The sequence below is a fragment of the Bos indicus x Bos taurus genome, unplaced genomic scaffold, assembly GCF_003369695.1.
Source record: "Bos indicus x Bos taurus breed Angus x Brahman F1 hybrid unplaced genomic scaffold, Bos_hybrid_MaternalHap_v2.0 SuperScaffold_100136, whole genome shotgun sequence".
NCBI lineage: Eukaryota > Metazoa > Chordata > Mammalia > Artiodactyla > Bovidae > Bos > Bos indicus x Bos taurus.
Genome location: NW_020867068.1, coordinates 677,267 through 696,938, shown reverse-complemented (window position 1 = coordinate 696,938; position 19,672 = coordinate 677,267). Strand labels below are relative to the sequence as shown.

The 19,672-nt window shown below is 41.1% G+C and overlaps 1 protein-coding gene across 1 annotated transcript in view; it reads left to right on the top strand.

The window, feature by feature from the left end:
- The first annotated feature begins 2,281 nt into the window (after nt 1–2,281).
- The window catches only part of LOC113888444 (multidrug resistance-associated protein 4-like), a 55,783-nt gene continuing 38,392 nt past the window's right edge, over nt 2,282–19,672 (top strand). Inside the window, exons 1-5 of the mRNA XM_027535573.1 lie at nt 2,282–2,328; nt 3,429–3,652; nt 4,978–5,088; nt 11,391–11,491; nt 12,586–12,777. Coding sequence (XP_027391374.1) covers nt 2,282–2,328; nt 3,429–3,652; nt 4,978–5,088; nt 11,391–11,491; nt 12,586–12,777 — 675 coding nt within the window. The remainder of the gene's footprint in view (nt 2,329–3,428; nt 3,653–4,977; nt 5,089–11,390; nt 11,492–12,585; nt 12,778–19,672) is intronic.

The window sequence follows — 19,672 nt, the reverse complement described above, 5'->3', positions numbered from 1 at the left end:
TTGGCAGTGCCTGAATAATGAAGCCATAATCCAACTCTGTCTGAAAGGTGCCAGGATCAACTAGCAAAAACAAAGTCTGCTACAAGCCTTGTTAGGGGAGGGTTAAGATGTGTGTCAGGTGTGTTAGGACCATGGATCATCAAGTTGCTGTTTAAGGAGTTCTCATACTAGATTCCCAGGAACTCGTTCAACCTCAGATGCTTAATAAGATGTGCAGTAGTGGTGAAGCTGTTGGATGGTACCTGAGGGTTTTCTGAACATATATAACAAAGCCTGGAGAAAAATGCACATCGTCACACGCAGGCATCCTTAACCCTGATTATTCTCCCTCTGAGACACTGCTAGCATATTCAAAAGCAAAGACATTACTTTGCCAACAAAGGTCTGTCTAGTCAAGGCTATGGTTTTTCAATAGTCATGTATGGATGTTAGAGTTGGACTGTGAAGAAAGCTGAGTGCCGAAGAATTGATGCTTTTCAACTGTGGTATTGGAGAAGACTCTTGAGAGTCCCTTGGACTGCAAGGAGATCCAACCAGTCCATTCTAAAGGAGATCAGTCCTGGGTGTTCTTTGGAAGGAATGATGCTAAAGCTGAAACTCTAGTACTTCGGCCACTTCATGCAAATGATTGACTCATTGGAAAAGACTCTGATGCTGGGAGGAATTGGAGGCAGGAGGAGAAGGGGACAACAGAGGATGAGACTGCTGGATGCAATCAACGACTCAATGGGCATGAGTTTGAGAGTGAACTCAGTAGTTGGTGATGGACAGGGAGCGGCATGCTGCGGTTCATGGGATCTACAAAGAGTCGGACACGACTGAGTGATGACGGAAATGAACTGAACTGGAGTACACTGCTGTTGTGATAAAAAGCACAACATTGGGATTAAAGAAAGTCTGTCTCACACCCAGGTCTGTCACTTGGTGGGTAAAATAGTTAATCTTTGGCAGTGAGTGCTCTTAATCCCTAGTCTCTGGAGTTCTAATGAGGATTTCTGAACTGATGCTGTAAAGTACTTGCTGGTCATGACCAAGACACTGGAACCTTGAACATGAGGCAATCAAGAACTTACTCACAACTAGCAGGTCTCATATAGCTTGAGTGATATCTGCAGCAGGGCTGTCAGCCTGGGGTCATCCTGCCCGGGAAGATCTGCCGTCTTAGGGGTGTGTGTTTCCCAAGTGTCCTCAGGGTTGTGGGAAGCACAGACATTAGTCATGTGAAGTGTAGGGTTACACGTGTCTGTGACTGTGAGCTGACACCATTACTGGACATAGTCCTGCTTCAGGACAGCGAGCTCAGTGCTTGTGGGAAAAGTGTTATCTTGGGCAACACACCACGGAGCCTTAACATCCCTCTCCCCCTATACTAGCTAATTTTCTTTGCAGGACCCTCCAGTTCACTCATCCTGGCATCCTGCTCAGCCCTAAATGGAGTTTGAGAGAAGCAGGATAGATTTTTACAGGCCCAGATTCCCCCAGCCTGTAATTCTTGGGCATGAGGTGAGGTCGGGATGGGGTGTTTGGTTCCCTGGTGTTCAAGGCTGAGATGAAACCTGGTTTCTAAAGTCCTCCCTGCCCTCCATCCCTGCTAGAGAGAATCAGCTGCACTTTGATCTCCTGACAGGGAAGCAGGTGAGGGAGGCCACTCTGGAGAGTTCATTCCAGACTCTCCCTGGGGGAACAACCATGTCTGCTTCCTGCTCAGAAGCCCTGTCTGTGATGGATAGTATTGATGTAACCTCATTTACTTAGGAAATGAGAGCCTGGTTCTGGTGAGTTTTCTGTGCTCTCTGGAGCTGGATTCTTGGCATTGTCCTGACAGGGTGATGGGCCCAGTAATACCCCTGCATCATCCCTGTGAGCACCCTGGTTCCTGTCTGAGTTCTGGGGGTGGGTTGGGACACCTGCTGGGCTGAAGAAAGGCCTGAACACAGTCCCTTGCCTTTATTATTTGGAGCATGAGCTCCATCTGAGTTTATGTTGCTCTTATAAGCAAAACATTATAGGAAGCTAAAAAGTTAGTCAATAGAGTGAAGAGAGAGAGAGAGAGCAGTGTGGATGCGGGAATGAGAACACAGGTACTCAACTGCATGAACAAAGGCACCAATGAGTCACTTTCAGCTCTTTGTGTGAACAAAGGACAAAGGGAAAGTGTGAGATCATGTTGTGGTTCAGAGATCCATCAGGGCAGTTATGAAAGCATCCATCATATTCCTGGAGCAGAAGTCAAGACCATTCAAAGGTTTCTCATCTGCCGGGTCCTGTGAGCACTAGGGCGATGCAGCACCGGGTGCTCTGTGATCCGCACAGAGGCTCCTGGCACAGGTGCAGGGGGAGGCCCAGGACAGGGGAGGTGGCAGACTGTCTGCTCCCTTACTCGTCTCATCCTGTCCTGTGTGTGGCTCTGGTCCAGGGTGGGGGATGTACTGACTCATCAAAATTCAGGGTGGTGAGGACTCTAATGAGGAATTAAATTTTAGAATGTTACTGATTCACAAATTAGTTAACAATGAAAAAGAAAAAAAAATATAGCCATTTGAAGCAACATGGATGGATTTAGAGAATAATATTTAAAAAAAAGTCAGAGAAAGACAAATATGGTATCACTTATACGTGGAATCTAAAAATAATACAAATAAATCTGTACACAAAATAGAAATAGACTCAGAGACATAGAAAACAAACTTACCAAAGGGGATTGGGAGGGAGGGAGGAACAAAGTAGAAATATGGGATTAATAGACACACTACTATTTGAAATAGGTATGCAACAAGAATTTACTGTAAAGCACAGGAAATTTTATTCAGCATCTCGTAATAACCTGTAATGGAATATAATCAGAAAAAAATAACTGAATGAATATACTATATACCTGAAACTAACACATTATTGTAAATCAACTATACTTCAATAAATTTTTAAAAATTTGTGAACGATTTCCACCTGGAGAGATGCCAGGAGAATTTGGAGGGAAGCATGTTTGAGAGGACCTTGATGAAAGAACCAGTAAAGAATTTATCTAAATCTAGCTGTGAATGAATTTGGTCAAACATAGGTTCAAAGAGAATCTTTCATTCCCAGGTCATTAAAGTGAAACCTGATGTGAGCAGGAGTGAGGGCCACATGGAGGATTCCTATTGGTGGGAGGTGTCACCGCATATGGAGAAGGCAATGGCACCCCATTCCAGTACTCTTGCCTGGAAATCCCATGGATGGAGGAACCTGGAAGGCTGCAGTCCATGGTGTCACTGAGGGTCGGACATGACTGAGCGACTTAGCTTTCACTTTTCACTTTCATACATTGGAAAAGGAAATGGTAACCCACTCCAGTGTTCTTGCCTGGAGAATCCCAGGGATGGCGGAGCCTGGTGGGCTGCCGTCTATGGGGTCTCAGAGAGTCGGACACGACTGAAGTGACTTAGCAGCAGCAGCAGCAGCAGCAGTCACGACATACCCCAGGAGTCAGTGGGTTTCCTCACATCCAGCTTCCCTGACTTTCTCTGTTGTGTGTCTGTCTCTGCTTCCCCAGCACGGAGCCCGGTATTTTCTCACTTAGCATCTTCTCTGTGGGGACTCCGGACCATCAGGGCATACAAAGCTGAAAAGAGCTTTCAGGAGCTGTTCGATGCATATCAGGATTTGCACTCAGGTCTGTAAGTTTTTGGAAATAATTTCAGATGGGATGTTCTGCCTTCTGAGGCCTGACCTCCATCTCAGGTGGCCTAGTAGGCCAGCACCTCTCTCTGTGTCACCTGCATGTCCCCCTCTGCACACCCACCTTGCCCACCCCTTCCTCTCAGCATCCCCTCTGTGCTCCCCTCTTCCCCGTCACCCCCTGCTTTTCTCCCCTGACTGACTTGCATTGTCCTTCCATCACTGTGCCCTGTGGACTTCTATCTCTTTAGGGCAGGACTCAGTAAAATTTTGTTTTTTGCAAAGATCCAGATAGAAAATATTGTAGGCTTTGTGTGCTATACTGTGTCTATTGCAACTACTCACCTTGGCTGTTGTAGCACAAAGACAGGCAAAGATAATACATCAGTAAATGGCTGTTTTCCAATAAAATTTCCTTTTCAGAACCAGGCGGTCGCTATTCTTGTCCCCCAGGCTGTAGTTTGCCAACTCTTTTCAGAGCATGGAGGGTAGCAGATGTGATTGACGAAACTAATTTCCTGATTTGCCACCCACTTGATTATACTTTGTATCAGTGAAGTTGTTTTTCCTAGGTAGAAAATTCAGAATTTCCTCTAAGTCTATAAAATCCTGGTCAAACTTTTCAATCGTTACTATATTTTGAAGATAAAATAGCATTTTGAAAGCCACATGCAGATCCTGTTGGCTGATGGTCATGTAGATACTGGCTCCTAAGAATAAACACTGCAGGGCCCTGTGGTGAGTGCAGAAGGTGCTGGAAACAGTGTGAGCTGTGCTGTCTGAGAGCTGGGAACAGTAGACATGTGAGAGGATGATCTTCATGCTGAGGCCCGGCACTGCAGAAAATGCACCAATGAGACAATTTTCCATCTTCTTTCTTGTGATCGTATTTCTGTTGATAACCTGTGGATTGACATTTTCTTTTTTTTTTTTTATTTTATTTTATTTTTTAACTTTACAATATTGTATTGGTTTTGCCACATATCAACATGAATCTGCCACAGGTATACATGTGTTCCCCATCCTGAACCCTTCTCCCTCCTCCCTCCCTGTACCATCCCTCTGGGTTTTCCCAGTGCACCAGCCCCAAGCATCCAGTATAATGCTTGCTTCCTGGACTGATTCCTGTGTGTCCCATACCTTGTCTTGGGTTATAACCTAGTTTTCTGGAATCTTCAGGTTCCTTGAGTGTGTGGCTTTGCTCTCTTACCTTGTATAAAATCTTCTGTACCTCAGCTGAGGAAATGCTCTCCCTCATTAGAAGCAGTTAACATGGTTTTTCTGTTTATGTATTATGCTTATTACGGTTCACAAATCCAGAGGCTTGGTTCCTGCTTTTGACGACGTCCCGATGGCTCGCTGTGTATCTGGATGTCATCTGTGCCATCTTTGTCACTGTTGTTGCCTTTGGGGCCCTGATTCTGGTAGAAAGTAAGTAAATATGTGAATATTTGTAGTATGTTTACAGTTTATAACTTTGTAGTTATTAAACTCTTGCCATCTTGTCTAATATATACTGCTTGGTTCTAGTGAATTACAGTGTCTGCAGCATGTGATTCCACTGTGTGGTCCTTGTGAACTCATTTGTGTCGTGATGAGCACTTTCATCTTTTTTTCCATTTACTTATTTATTTACAGTAGGTCCTTGTTGAGACCTCTTTAAAAAATTTTTGATTGGCTTATCGTTGATTTATGATGTTGTGTTAGCTTCAGGTGTACAGCCAAGTGAATCTGTTTTACATATATCCACTTTATCAAAGATTCTTTTACCATATCCCATAGACATTGGGGTGCATGTATCTTTTTTTTTAGGAATTTGCATTTTAATTAATATTTCAAATAAATTGTCCTTTAGAAAGAATTTCTATTTTGGACTTTCAGAATCTTTAAGAGCAAAGACCAGATTTGAAAGTGCCTCCAGCAGACCTGTGGTGTCTTGGGCCCCTGCTTTGGCTGGCTCAGACCATTCTTTTAAGTTTTACTGGTTTACACAGTTGTCTTAGTTTACGGTGTATAGCAAAATGAATCTGAAATACATATACATATATACACTCCTTTTTTGATTCTTTTCCTATATAGGTTATTACAGAGTTCCCTGTACTTTACATTTGTTTCTTATTAATTATCTATTTTCTTATTTTATATATAGTAGTATGTATGTGTCAGTCCCAGTCTTTCAATTTATCCCTCCCTTCCCTCATCCCCTGGTAAGCATAAGTTTATTTTCTACATCTGTGACTCTATTTCTGATTTGTAGATAAGTTCATTTGTTGCCTTTTGTTAGAATTCATGTATAAGCAATATAATATTCTATGTTTCACTGTCTGACATACTTCATTTAGTATGAAAATCTCTAGGTCTACCCATGTTGTTGCAAATGGCATTATCTTCCCTTTGTTACGGCTGGATAATACTCCATTGTATATATGATACCACACGTCTTCCTTACCCATTGCTTGATTGATGGACATTTAGGTTGCTTCCATGTCCTGGCTATTGTGAATAGTGCTGCAGTGAACATTAGGGTGCATATATGTCTTAGAATTATGGTTTTCTCTGGATATATGTCCAGGAATGGGATTGCTGTATCACATGGTAGTGCTGGTTTTAGTTTTTAAAAGAACTTCCACATCATTCTCTATAGTGACTGTAACAGTTTACATTCCCAGCAACAGGGTAGGAGTATTTCTTCACATCCTCTCCAGCATTTACTATTTGTAGATTGGTTGATGATGATCATACTGAGTAGTGTGAGGTAAGACCTCACTATAGTTTTGATTTGTATTTCTTTAATAATTAGAGATGTTGACCATCTTTTTATGTGCTTTTTGGCCATCTGTATGTCTTCGTTGGAAAGTGTCTGTTTTAATCTTCTGCCAATATTTTGATTGGGATTTTTTTTTTAATATTGAACTGCATAAACTGTTTGTGTATTTCAGAGTAATCCCTTGTCAGTCACTTTGTTTGCAAATATTTTTCCCCATTCTGAAGGTTGTTTTTCAGTATTGTTTATGGTGTTCTTTGCTGTGCAAAATCTTTTAAGCTTATATAGTTCCATTAGTTTACCTTTTATTTTCATTACTCTAGGAGGTTAATCAAAAAAGATCTTGATGAAATTTATGTCGGAGAGAATTCTGAGTTATATATCAGAATATATATATCTAAGTGTTTTCATCTAAGAGTTATATATTGTCTGGTGTTACATATATGTCTATAATCCATTTGAGTTTATTTTTGTGTATGATGTTAGGGAGTGTTTTAATTTTATTCTTTTACATATAGCTGTCCAGTTTTCCCAGCACCACTTATTGAAGAGACTATCTTTTCTCCATTGTGTATTCTTGCTTCCTTTGTCATAGGTAACCTTAGGTGCATGGGTTTATCTCTGGACTTTCCATTTTGTTCCATTGATCTATATTTCTGTTTTTGGTGCCAGTAGCATATTGTTTCAGTTACTGTAGCTTTGCAGTATAGTCTGAAGACAAGGAACCTGATTCTACCCAGCTTCAAATTTCTATTCTGTTTTTCTCAAGATTGCTTTGGCTTTTCATAGTATTTTGTGTTTCCATACAAAATGTAAAAGCTTTTGTTCTAATGCTGTGAAAAATGCCATTGGTAGTTTGATAGGCATTGCACTGAATCTGTCGATTACTTTGGGTGGTTTGTTTGTTTGTTTGGTTATTTACTGTAGGTCTTTGTTGAGAACTTTTATCTTTTTATCTTTCTTTAAATTGGTTGAGGTCCATGCAACTGTAGTAAGCTGACCTGAACATTCCAGGTAGTGTCCTGTACGTGGATGGAGAGAACCAAATTTACTATTAAGCTTTTTGTACAGCTTAGGGTTTAGGTCTAACTTTAGGGCTACTTGGATCTCTTGGTTGTAGGTGCCTGGTGTACTGGGCAGATAAAGATTCTCTGTAGCAAAGAACAGTGTCCTCACTGCTGTGTGGGTAACAAATGAGCAGCTGTTGGGGTGCATGGCATGAATTTCACCATCCCTAACTATTCCATAATAATAACCCTGAATCACAGTCTTTGATAATGGAACAACGAGAGTAATACTTTAGATTTAAAAGCACTGGCTCTTAGAACCCATTGCCTTGTTTTTGTGGTTGCAACTGCAAGTACACTGGATGTAGAAAGTGAAATTATACAATGAAAATTGGAGCCATAAGAACAAAAATCTGAATAACGACGTGTGAAAGTGAAAGTCACTCAGTCGTGTCTGACTCTTTGTGACCCCATGAACTGTTGCCTGCCAGGCTTATTTGTCCATGGAGTTCTCCAGGCAAGAATACTGGATTGGGTTGCCATTTGCTTCTCCAGGGGATCTTACTGACCCAGGGATTGACCTGGGTCTCCTGCATTGCAGGCAGATTCTTTACCAACTGAACCACCAGGAATGACCTTGAATAATGACATGACTCTCACCTATATAATACCATAAAGTGTATCTCAATCCAGTTGGAATTAATAGGATAAATGACAGAAATCGTAAAGACCTATGAGAATCAGAAGAGATTAGGAAGAGCTGGCAATAATACACAGAAGAACTGTACAGAAAAGATCTTAATGATCTGGATGACCATGATGGTGTGGTCACTCACCTAGAGGCAGACTTTCTGGAGTGTGAAATCAAGTGGGCCTTTGGAAGCATTACTATGAACAAAGCTAGTGGAGGTGATGGAATTCCAGCTGAGATATTTCAAATCCTAAAAGGTGATGTTGTTGAAGTGCTGCACTCAATATATCAGCAAATTTGGAAAACTCAGCAGTGGCCACAGGACTGGGAAAGGTCAGTTTTCATTCCAATCCCCTGGATGGGAAATGGCAAAGAATGTTCAGGCTACCATAAAATTGCACTTATTTCTCATGCTAGTAATGTTATGCTCAAAATCATTCAAGCAAGGCTTCAACAGTACATGAACTGGAAACTTAGGGTTGTACAGGCTAGGTTTATAAAAGGCAGAGGAACCAGAGAATAAACTGCCAACATTTGATGGATCATACAGAAAGCAAGAGAATTCCATGCTGAGGTCCAGCCCCGGCTGATCCAGGGAGTTCGAAGGGGAGACGGCTTCAGCAATCAGGATATGATAGCTTTAATTAAATATTAATTAGAAATATAAAGAGTAATAGAATGAGGATAGCTCAGCAGGAAAATTCAGTGAAGAGGCTGAGTAGCTTGGTTTACACGGGAAACCAATAAAACTTCAAGACAAGAAGTTTGCACCACTTATGTAGGCTGCAGGCATCCTTCCATTCTCCCAAAGGAGAGGAGACACTGAGGCCTCCCCGGTCGGATCTTAGAAGCCCAGGCAAAATTAGTAAGCATGGCAGGGTCCGTGCTCCAGATGGAAACTCAGCCAGAGTTTGAGAGAGAGAACGACATGGGGAGACCAGTCTTTCGAGGAACTGATCCCAATTCTTTATTTTCCAGTGTCTGTTTTTATACACTGAGATGTTATACAAAAGTCACGTGGGGTCCGCAGTCCTGACTTTTATTAAAGTCAGGTGCTTCATACAGATGTATACAGAGGTCTTAGGGGTGTTACATCATTTTCTGGCCAGGGGGCCTGCTGACAATTTATGACCCTCTCCTTGTGACAGCGGTCAGTCAACCAGAACACTTATTTCTCCAGGGGTGATTATTTTTGAAACAGACTCCACCTTCCGAAGATACTAGATAAAGTTACATTCCTATAGGGTGAGGGTGTAGTGGGTTTTAATTAAGGAAAGAATTTGCTTACCCTAAGGTCTAACATGATTAATTTCAAAGGTTAATACTTATTTCTTCTATATATTCATTAATGTGTATAAGGGCAGGGGATGTGGAGACTTAGCAGTAAACATTGACTCAACAAATGAAAAACCCTTCACCAATACAATTTCTAATCAGCCCACTATACTTATACTAATAGTTTTCTAACTTCTCTAAAGAACCTGTTTCTAGAAGGTTTAAAGCATCTCGTGCCTCTCATGGTTGGAAGGCTATGAGCAGTCACATGTGGCTGGACAAGCCTGTCAGGCAGGCTAGAGAACCTTCAGAAGAGTTTGTAAGTTTGGAACACTCCTGTTACGCCCAGGAATTATTATTAACTGGAGCTCTAAGTTAACTCCTTTTCTGAAAGAGGTGGTGGGGGACAGCCCCCCCATAAAGTCAGAGGTGTAGGTGAGAGCACAAAGTAGTAAAGTAGGCCGACTCTGGTTTTGGGGGTAGATGCTCGAGAATTTCCAGGGGGACTCCTGAGGCTCGATCCCGCCTTTGCGTATGTCAAGCCTCCTTCCTCATGACCTTTGCCATGGGTGGAGGTCCTCACGCCAGCTCCCCGCAATTCCAGGAAAACATCTGCTTCATTGACTACACAAAAGCCTTTGATTGTGTAGATCAGTACAAACTGTTGAAAATTCTGAAAGAGATAGGAATGCCAGACCACTTTACCTGTCTCCTGAGAAACCTGTATTCAGGTGAAGAGCATGGAACAATGGACTGGTTCAAAATTGGAAAGAAGTATGACAAGGCTGTATATTGTTACCCTACTTATTTAACTTATATGAAGAATACATTATGTGTAATACCAGGCTGGATGACTCAAGCTGGAAACACAATTGCCAGGAGAAATATCAATAACCCTAAATATACAGATGATACCATTCTAATGGCAGAAAGTGAAGAGACTGCGAGTCTATAGTAATAAAATATCCCACTAATAGGAAGAAGAATTGATGCCTTTTAATTGTGGTGCTAGAGAAGACTCTTCAGAGTCCTTTGGACTGCAAGGAGAACAAACCAGTCAATCTTAAAGGAAATCAGTAATGAATATTCATTGGAAGGACTGAAGCTCCAATACTTTGGCCACCTGACATGAAGAGCAAACTCATTAGAAACCCTGATGCTGGGAAAGATTGAGGGCAGGAGGATAAGGGGATGACAGAGGATGAGATGGTTGGATGGCATCACCAACTCAATGGACATGAGTTTGAGCAAGTCCCAGGAGATAGTGAAGGACAGGGAAGCCTGGTGTACTTCAGTCTGTGGCATCACAAAGAGTCAGACACAACTTAGTGACTGACCAACAACAACAACATTGTTAATGCTTTCTAAATTCATAATATTTTAAAACTTTACTTTCTCATTTGGCTCCACTGGGTCTTAGTTGGGACACGCGGGATCTTCAGTCTCAGTTGTGACAGGCAGGACTTTAGTTGCAGCATGTGAGCTCTCAGTTGTGGAATGTGGAATCTAGTTCCCTGACCAGGGATCAAACCTAAGCCCCCTGATTGGGTGCTTGGATTCTTAGTTATTGCACCACCAGGGAAGACCATCATAGTGGTTTTTTTTTTTTTTTTTAACTGTATTATTATATCAGTCATCAGAAGTAATATTATGAGTAATACTATCATTACATGAAAATTATTTAAATGTTATAAAGGAGTCTTTTCAGTACTATATATAAAATAGAAAACTAAAAATGACCTTCTGTATTGCAAAGGGAACTCTAGTTGATACTCTGTAATGACATATATGGGAAAAGTAACTTTAAAAGAGTGGATGATATATATATATCTGGCTGATTCACTTTACTGTACACCTGAAACTAACACAACTTTGTAAATAACTATACTCCATTAAAACTCATAAAAATAAAGGAGTCTTCTTCATAAAATGACAGAAGGAACCACCTGAGGGGTTGAGAAGGAGACTGACTTTATTCCTCTTCTTCCTCACTTAGCTTTGGATCTCGGGCAGGTTGGCCTGGTCCTGTCTCTCACTCTCACGGTCACGGGGATGTTCCAGTGGTGTGTCAGGCAAAGTGCCGAAGTGGAGAATATGGTGATGACTATCTTTCCATTCTTAACATTTTCAAGTCTCCTTGCTGTTAAATGGCATAAAAGCAATTCTTATGTAAAATAGTAAAACTATTATTTCACATCATAGTTAATACAGTTTTTTTTTTTTAACATTCTTCTTCATCTGCTTAAAGTTAATGTAAAATAAAATATATACGTTTTTTCTCAGTCTTATGTGTGCCATGTGAGAAAGTTTTATATTCGTCACAAGCTATCCTCAAATGCAATAAATGTCTCTGTAGGAAAGAGGTTCTGAAATCCTGGAGAGAAGCTAATTTCTTAGCAGCTTGGTTATCTTTGTTTCTTAATAGGTGATTCCTCATATTTTGTAAAATAAAGAATTCAGTTTTTTGAGGTTTCTTTAATTAATATGTTCCTATCTTCTGCCCTTCCCCTATTTTATCATTTATTCTTGTGCGTGGTGAACACCTGAAATTTCTGGTGGCCCTTCTTTCTGGTAGGATAAGCTCCCTCTCAGAAAGTGCTCTCAAAGTTGTGGAGTCATGGTAGTTTAGGAGGCCTTGGTCAATATGTAAATTATGTACTTTTGAATATTTGCAGCTTCTCCTAAAGGGAGAAAAACAATAAAAATGAAATCTTTCCACTTCTTGCTTCTAATAGAATAGAAAATGATTAAATAGAAAATAATTAAATGGAGGTTTGATGACCATCCAGTTCTGTTATCTATAACACATGGCCCTTCTGTAGCCACACATTACTGATTGGCGTCCATAAATATTCTTTTCTTTGACAAAATGCTCTTGTTTTTCATTCAGGTGTGAAAAGTGGATCAATAAAATCTTAGCATTCATTTCTCTAATTCTTTTGGTGTTAATATAAAGTTGGAGGAAGTGGCTGTAAGTATAAGTATTGAAGATGACAAACAAATTTGCAATTCATCCAAGGCCTCATCAAACTCTTGTTTCTGTCCTTTGTGGATGCTAAGACCTGGGATATTCTGAACCATATAAAATCAGATATAAAGATAAAAAAAGAAAAATGTCTCATTTACAGTCTCTGAACATCCATAAACAAGACTCTCTGATACTAACTCACTTGATGTCATATGTGTTTCAGATGATTTCAGTAGAAAGGGGGATTAAATATACAGACCTTGAGAAAGAAGCACCCTGGGAACTTGAGTATCGTCCACCGCCATCCTGGCCCCATGAAGGAGAGATTGACTTTTATTATATTAACTTCAGGTACAGCTTGGATGGGCCTCTGGTATTGAAGAACCTGAGAGTACTCACTGCCCCAAGAGAAAAGGTTAGTTTAAGCCATTTGCCTCTTTAAATTCCAGCTAAAGTTTTTGTACCACATCTGCTCTTGGTTTCCTTGTCAGTGTGTTGGGGGTTGTGGGAGGGCTTTTTGTACCTCATGGATGCAGATTTAATCAGTGATATGTAGGTGAATCTTTCTTGGAAACTGACCATGGAATGGGATACAAGCATTTCTTATCCCCTGCATTGTGAGCTCCCTCATGGTGGCTGGTGGGCCCTGGGCTCATGGGCTCAATTTTAACCTGACCCAGGACACTATGTGTAACACCTCATTATTCATACAAAGTCTGGGAAGTCAGTCCTAGCTCCATGTCCCTAATTCTCCAGTATCTCCTTTCCATCGTTTCTTCTTTGTATTTCTAAAATCTTCTCTTCCTCCCACGGTGCTCTCTGTTTAGAACCTGCTCCTGTCACTTGGTCTTTTCTGTAGACTTTTCCTCCTACACATCCACGCTGAGCTACCATTCCCCTGCCCTCCCCCCACAGACTGCTTCTTTATTTAGCACAGATCTGATCCTTAGTTTGCTGGGAGAGCTGCTGCTGGAACCAGAGCACAGCCCCAAGTCCACTCCAGCAGGGGCCATGGGGTGAGTTCGTTGTTACTAGAGTAGAGCCCAGAATCATGACTCAGTCAAGGGTGAGGAACCAGGGCCTGTGATGGAGGCAGAACACAGAGATTTGCTCAAAGTCAAAAGCAAATTGAACAGAGCAGGGAAGATCCACATGGGAGATGGCAGAGAGACTTGTGAGCTGAACCGGCCAGTGTCCATGTCTGCTGTGATGTTCCTTTATACTCAACTTAAGGCCCTTGGCCTGGAACATGGCAGAGTCTTGAAGAAAAGAATAAACCAGAGCAGACAAGTTGATAGGAAGCTCTTCCCCGCCTCCCTCTGCTGCCAGAATGTCTCCCAACTTACACACACCGCTACACTCTGGTTGTGTGTTGGTTCTCCTAAAGCACCACATCCTCCCAGCTTCCAGTGAGCAGTCTGCCCTCTGCCTCAGAGACCTTCCACTCTATCACCTGGATGGTGAAAGTCTCCTCATTTTCTGAGTTGACTCCAATGCATCTTCAAGACCCTCAATTCTTCCTTAGCATCTTATATACTCTTTGAAGGTAGCATTCACAGGACAACTATGTTCAAAGCAGCCAAAAGTTGGAAGGAACTAATCCTTACATTGAACTATCCAATGTTTAAAAGGAGGGAAATGCTGACCTATGGTTAAACCTTGACAGCATCTTGCTAAATGTCAGACACGAAAGGAACAAATACTGCTTTTGTGAGGTGGTGAAATTCTATGAATTTGACAAAGTGGTCAAATTCAGGAAGACAGGAAGTAGGATGGTGGTCTCCAGAGACTTGGGGAGTGGCAATAGGTAGTTGTTTGTTTAATGGTTATAGAATTCAGTTTTATGAGGGAAAAAAAAAAATCTTGAGCTTGGTTGCACACCATGTGAATGTACTGAACATTAAACCATCCACTTAGAAATGGTTAAGTAGTTAAATTTTATGTTATGTGAACTTTATCAAAATTAAAATATAAGATAGCATCTGTGTCGTGCTTTGTAATTTGAGGTCTGTATCTCACGGTACCTTGAGGCTTCTTAAAATCAAGGGGCATCTTATTTTCATCCTTGTTCCCTAGAAAGTGGCAGTCTGCAGGGCTTAGAGAGGGTGCTGAAGAACTGCTGTCTGCAAGGTTGAGTAACACACAGGTGTGAGCAGCCAGTAACCAGAACATACACACAAGAAAACTGCATGAACAACTAAAAGAACTGCTCTTTAACTCTTCCCACCACAACCCCCTAGTGGACTATAGCTGTAATTTAATGAATGATATCCTTGTAACATGAAAATACATATTCAACTGATTGCCAAAAGGATACCCAGGGAGCAGCTTCAGTTAGTTGCAGCACTAAAGGTGACTCATAATTATTTCCAGTTCCATCATAGTTCAGGAAGAAGCTGAGGACTGTTTTGTTGGGAAAACATTAACCACAGCTCTTGATACAATCCTGTCCCTGAGAGCACTGTAGGTGATGTTAGCTTACTCTCAGACAATGTGTCTGTCAGATTTCCTGTTGTAAATGTGATTCTGTTAACTTGCACTTGTCTTAATTTTCCCCAAAACCATAAAATAGGAATTATTTCAGAAACTCTGCAGTACAACTTACAAACATAATAGATTCTATTCTTCCTTCTTAAAAACTGCAAATCATAGGACTGTTGAGATTCCAAAATATTTGAGGGCAAATTGAATTTGGAAGCTGAATTAATGACTGTGGTAGCTTGACTTTTGATCTCTGACTTGGTCTATCCCCCGTATCACAGATCAGTTCAGTCGCTCAGTTGTGTCCAACTCTTTGTGACCCCATGGACTGCAGCATCAGGCCTCCCTGTCCATTACCAACTCCCGGAGCTTGCTCAAACTCATATCCTTCAAGTTGCTGATGGCATCCAACCTTCTCATCCTCTGTCGTCCCCTTCTGCCTTAACAACATTAGCTTCATTTCTGTGTTTGGAGACAATACCCACGCAGCGTGTTCAGGAAGTGATTCTACTCCACCTATGAACATCCCAGGTTCCCTCTCCTGCTAACCTGTCCCACCCCATCACTCTGGGTCACCCCTTTGGTGCTGGGTTTGAAAGAGGCTGCTGTGAGGGATGTGGGAGTGAGCCTGCCCAGCCGAAATGGGGCTTTATTCTCTTTCCATTGTTTCCTCTGTTGTCCTGATTCCTGAAAGTTAGAATCAATAGGAGAATGTAGTAGGTACTACATAGAATTCAAATTCAGGGAAGAAATAGCAAGTAAAAATAAAGATCCCAGATGATGTAAATAGCACCTTAATCTTCCCAGTTAGATTCTGAACACTGGTTTCAATTTTCATTTAGATAGTTTTCATTTAGATGGTTTTGTGGTTGATTTAATGATTTTAGAGTTCTGGGACATTTTAAAGCATTTATCCAGCTCTCAGGATAGATTGGTTTTGGTTTGTTATATTTATATAAATATAAATAAGCTCAGAGCTCTTATTTCTATAATACACTTTAGAGATACTTACTAGACCTTGCTGTAATGTGCAAAAATATTCGTTTCCTACATTTTCTCCTTTTTTACATAGTGTCTCCTCAGCAACCCCTCTCCTCATTCCAGATTGTCCCACTTCCCTTACTGGCTTTCTAATTCCTTGTGATTCAGACTGTGGTGTCAGGGCCAGCAGCTCCTACATCTCCTGGAGCTTTCTAGAAATGCAGAGTCTCAGGCCCATCCAGACCTCTTTACTCATTTGAACAAGGCCTTCTGGTAAATTCCTTTCTCTCCCATAAGCATTTCTTATAAGTGATAACCTGTGATTTCTATTAAACATCCTTTGACAGGTTGAAATTGAGCTCAGGTCCCTGTTATGACTGAGCATTAGGCTCTAGAAAGTTCTGTGCCACTTCCCCTATAGATTTACTTACTTTCATATTCTTCAAATTGCACTTATGCTTTATAATTCAACTCTGTGTGATTCCACTGCATTTCTTTGCATCTTCTTGATGGAGTCTCATCTTCATCACAGGCAGTTTTCATCCTGCTCCTACCTTCCCCACACCAGCCTCCTACAGGGACTGGAGGGATTTCCCATAGGCTTAGCCCTGCCTGGACCTGGAGTCAGAGACAGCCTCGTGCAGCAGTGTATGTGAGGTTCTTTCACCACCTGATGGGATAAAGAATGAGTCTCGCTCTCCAAGCAGGGCAGGAAGTCTGTTTGGTTTGTCTCCTGGGGAACCTGACCTCAGGTACTCTCTCTGCTCAGTGATGTCATCCCTCTTGTCTCACTCACCGTGTTATATGTACCCATGTCCACATCATGCTTCAACTCTCTGGCCACAGGATCTCCATGGTAGGCCCGTTCCTTTAACTGCAGCTACACCTCTCCCCACTTTCTCTGTTCTAGCTACACAGACACATGATAAGATACCAGACCGTCCAGGTTTAAGGAGTTAATCAGCAGAATGGAAAAGAGGCTGACAGATGTGGGTTTGAGTCTCATCCTATGACTTAATGGACTCTGAAATTTCAGGCAGACTAATTAAGCCTCAGTCTTCTTTTGGAAAAATGGAATTGATAGGACCTAACCCGTAGGCTTGTTGTACGACTTAAACAAGATAAGACATGTAAAGCACCCAGCACAGGGGTCAGAGTAGATGCTTGACCAATGATTGTTGTAGTTTTTATACTGTATAAAATTACTATAAACACTTATATGGTGGAAGTTGTTGTCTGTCCCATGAGAATGAGGTGTTGGCCATTTGAAGTTTTATTTATGGCTGCAGGATCCATCTGCCATGTTTCTTTTTGTCCAGCTTATCATATGTCTAAATAATATGGTGATAGATTTTCCATAAATTCTCTGGCCTGATTAAAAACCTCAGCTTTCTGCAGAAGCTTCTTTGTCTCAGGGCTCCACAGGGAATAAAAATAAGAAAAAGTCAAGTCCAGTACAGATCCTGCTGTCAACATATACAGGCCAGTTGAAGAAACAAGAAAATAGGTATATTAGTTTTATAAGCTAGAAGGTGGTCAGAATTTTTATAGAAATTTAGGAAAAGATAATACAACATCTGTTAGTATTGGGATAAGCACATATAGGGTACAGGGAGAGCATTTCTGAAGAATTAGGCACATGAGACAGACTTAGTGATGTGTGGTCAGGGCTTCAGCAGGTGGAAATGCATGTGAAAGGCATTCTCGGAGGTGAGACCAACATGAGCAAAGGCACGATGCCCTGATCCAGTGAGTGAAGAACCAGGCACCTGCAGAGCATTCAGGGAAAAGAACTACCAGGTGTGTAGCATACATTTTCATATCCAACCCTCACAACTACCTAGTGACCCCAAGAAAGCTGACTCATGGACATGAAGGATGGAGAGGTCAGTGGGAACAGTTTTGTAGAAGAGATGTCCTGGGATGGAGTGACACAGAGCCGACCTTTGGGGGTTTACTCTGAGAAGTGAGAGCACATGGTCCCAAGTGGGCATATGCAGGGGACAGGGAGTCAGGAGCTATTGTGTTTCCATTAAGATGTCCTGGGAAATAGACTCCACTTTTTGGTATCAAACTGATGTCAATTAAAACAAAGCTATAACACCCAGGCTTATGAATGTGCAGGGAAACAGGTGGAAGTTGAAAATGGTATCATTTTTCTGGAGGTTGGCAATACTTAACAGCTTTCTCTTAAAATGTACGTACCTTATTCTCAGCAATTACACATCTGAGAATTCATCTGAGGAAAGCATTAAGGTTATTTGCAAAGATTGAGCTTCAAGGATATTTGACACGGAGTTATTTATATTAGCAAACTATTGGAGATTGAATATCTACCAGTAGGAATTTGTTAAATAAATGATCACATATACTGTAATATTATATAGCCATTTAAAATAAATATTTTTATGAAATTCTAAATGAAGATACACTAAACAGTATGTTCATACTAATCATATTTTGTTTAAATATGTAAATTTGTATCTTTAAGAACACATAACACAAGTCTGGAAAATCAAAACATCAACATCTTAAGATTGGTTTTATAAGACTTCTAGCATATATCTAGTCTTTATTTACTTTGCAAATTCATTTGCACTGATTATGATTAAGAAAAGAGTTTGTTTTATTTTGTTTTTTTAAATGATAATGCAACCTGACACTCAGGTGGTGAATGTGGACCTTAAAATGAGGGACTGAGCCATGAAACATTGCAAGACTAGAGTTTTCAGGGCTTGGCAGCATGCTGGACTCAGGGAAAGCTGGAAGGAAGGTGGACAGTTCTGCCTATGAGCCTGGGAAAGAAGTAGAGTAGGGAAGTCAGAGGACATGGCTGTTTTATGTGGGGCATCAGATGTTGATCATGTTGAGTTTGATGTGTGAAGAGAGATTCAGGAGCAAGTGTCTAACAAGTTGGTGTGGTCATCACAGATGAACCCTGGCCTGGTTCCCTGCACATTCACAAACCTGGGATTTATAGCTTCATTTTATTGGACATCAGTTTAATTTCAAAAAGTGGTATCATTTTCCCATGACATCTTGCTGAAGGCATACAGCTCCTGACTTCCTGTCTTACACTTCCCACTCTGATCCAAGTGGTAGGAAAAATAGAAAGGAGCTGTTGCGCAGCAGCTAAAATAAGATTTTTTCCAAGTGTCTTTGGTATTAGGAATGTAAACTTACTGATACTGGTGACACTTTCCGTGTGGAATTGGTAAAACCCACTGGTGACCCAGATAAGACATACAGACTACATTAATAGTTTTAATGATTTAACTGTAGAAATAGTCAGAGGCAGGTGTATTTTTTTTCTTTGAATTGCCTTTTTAGGAGGGGATGTATGGCCACACAGCATGTGGGATCTTAGTTCCCTACCAGGGATTGGACCCATGTCCCCTGCAGTGGAAGCTCAGAATCTTAACCACTGGACTGCCTGTGAAGTCCCTTGTTTCTTATTATTCTCCTCACTGGAGTTTGGAGCTCACAGTCCCATGGTCATGAGTGGCCCTCAATGCCCCTACATATCTCAGCCCATTTATCCAAAGTCTACAAATGTTCCCATTTGCACAGATGGATCAGTTTCAGTAGAGCTGATAACATGGGAACATACACACATTCTCATGGATACAGTTGTCACCTGTGTCTTAATGTGTGTTGATTTATGTATAAGAACACCCAGAAAGACAGACACACATTTTTATTGTGCTTCACAGATAATGCTTCTTCTTCTTTTTTTTTTTTTTAACAAAGTAAACATTTATGACAACTCAGTGTTGAACAAGTACATTGGTACCATCTTCCCTACAGTATTTGCTAACTTCATGTCTCTGTCACCTTTTGGTAATTCT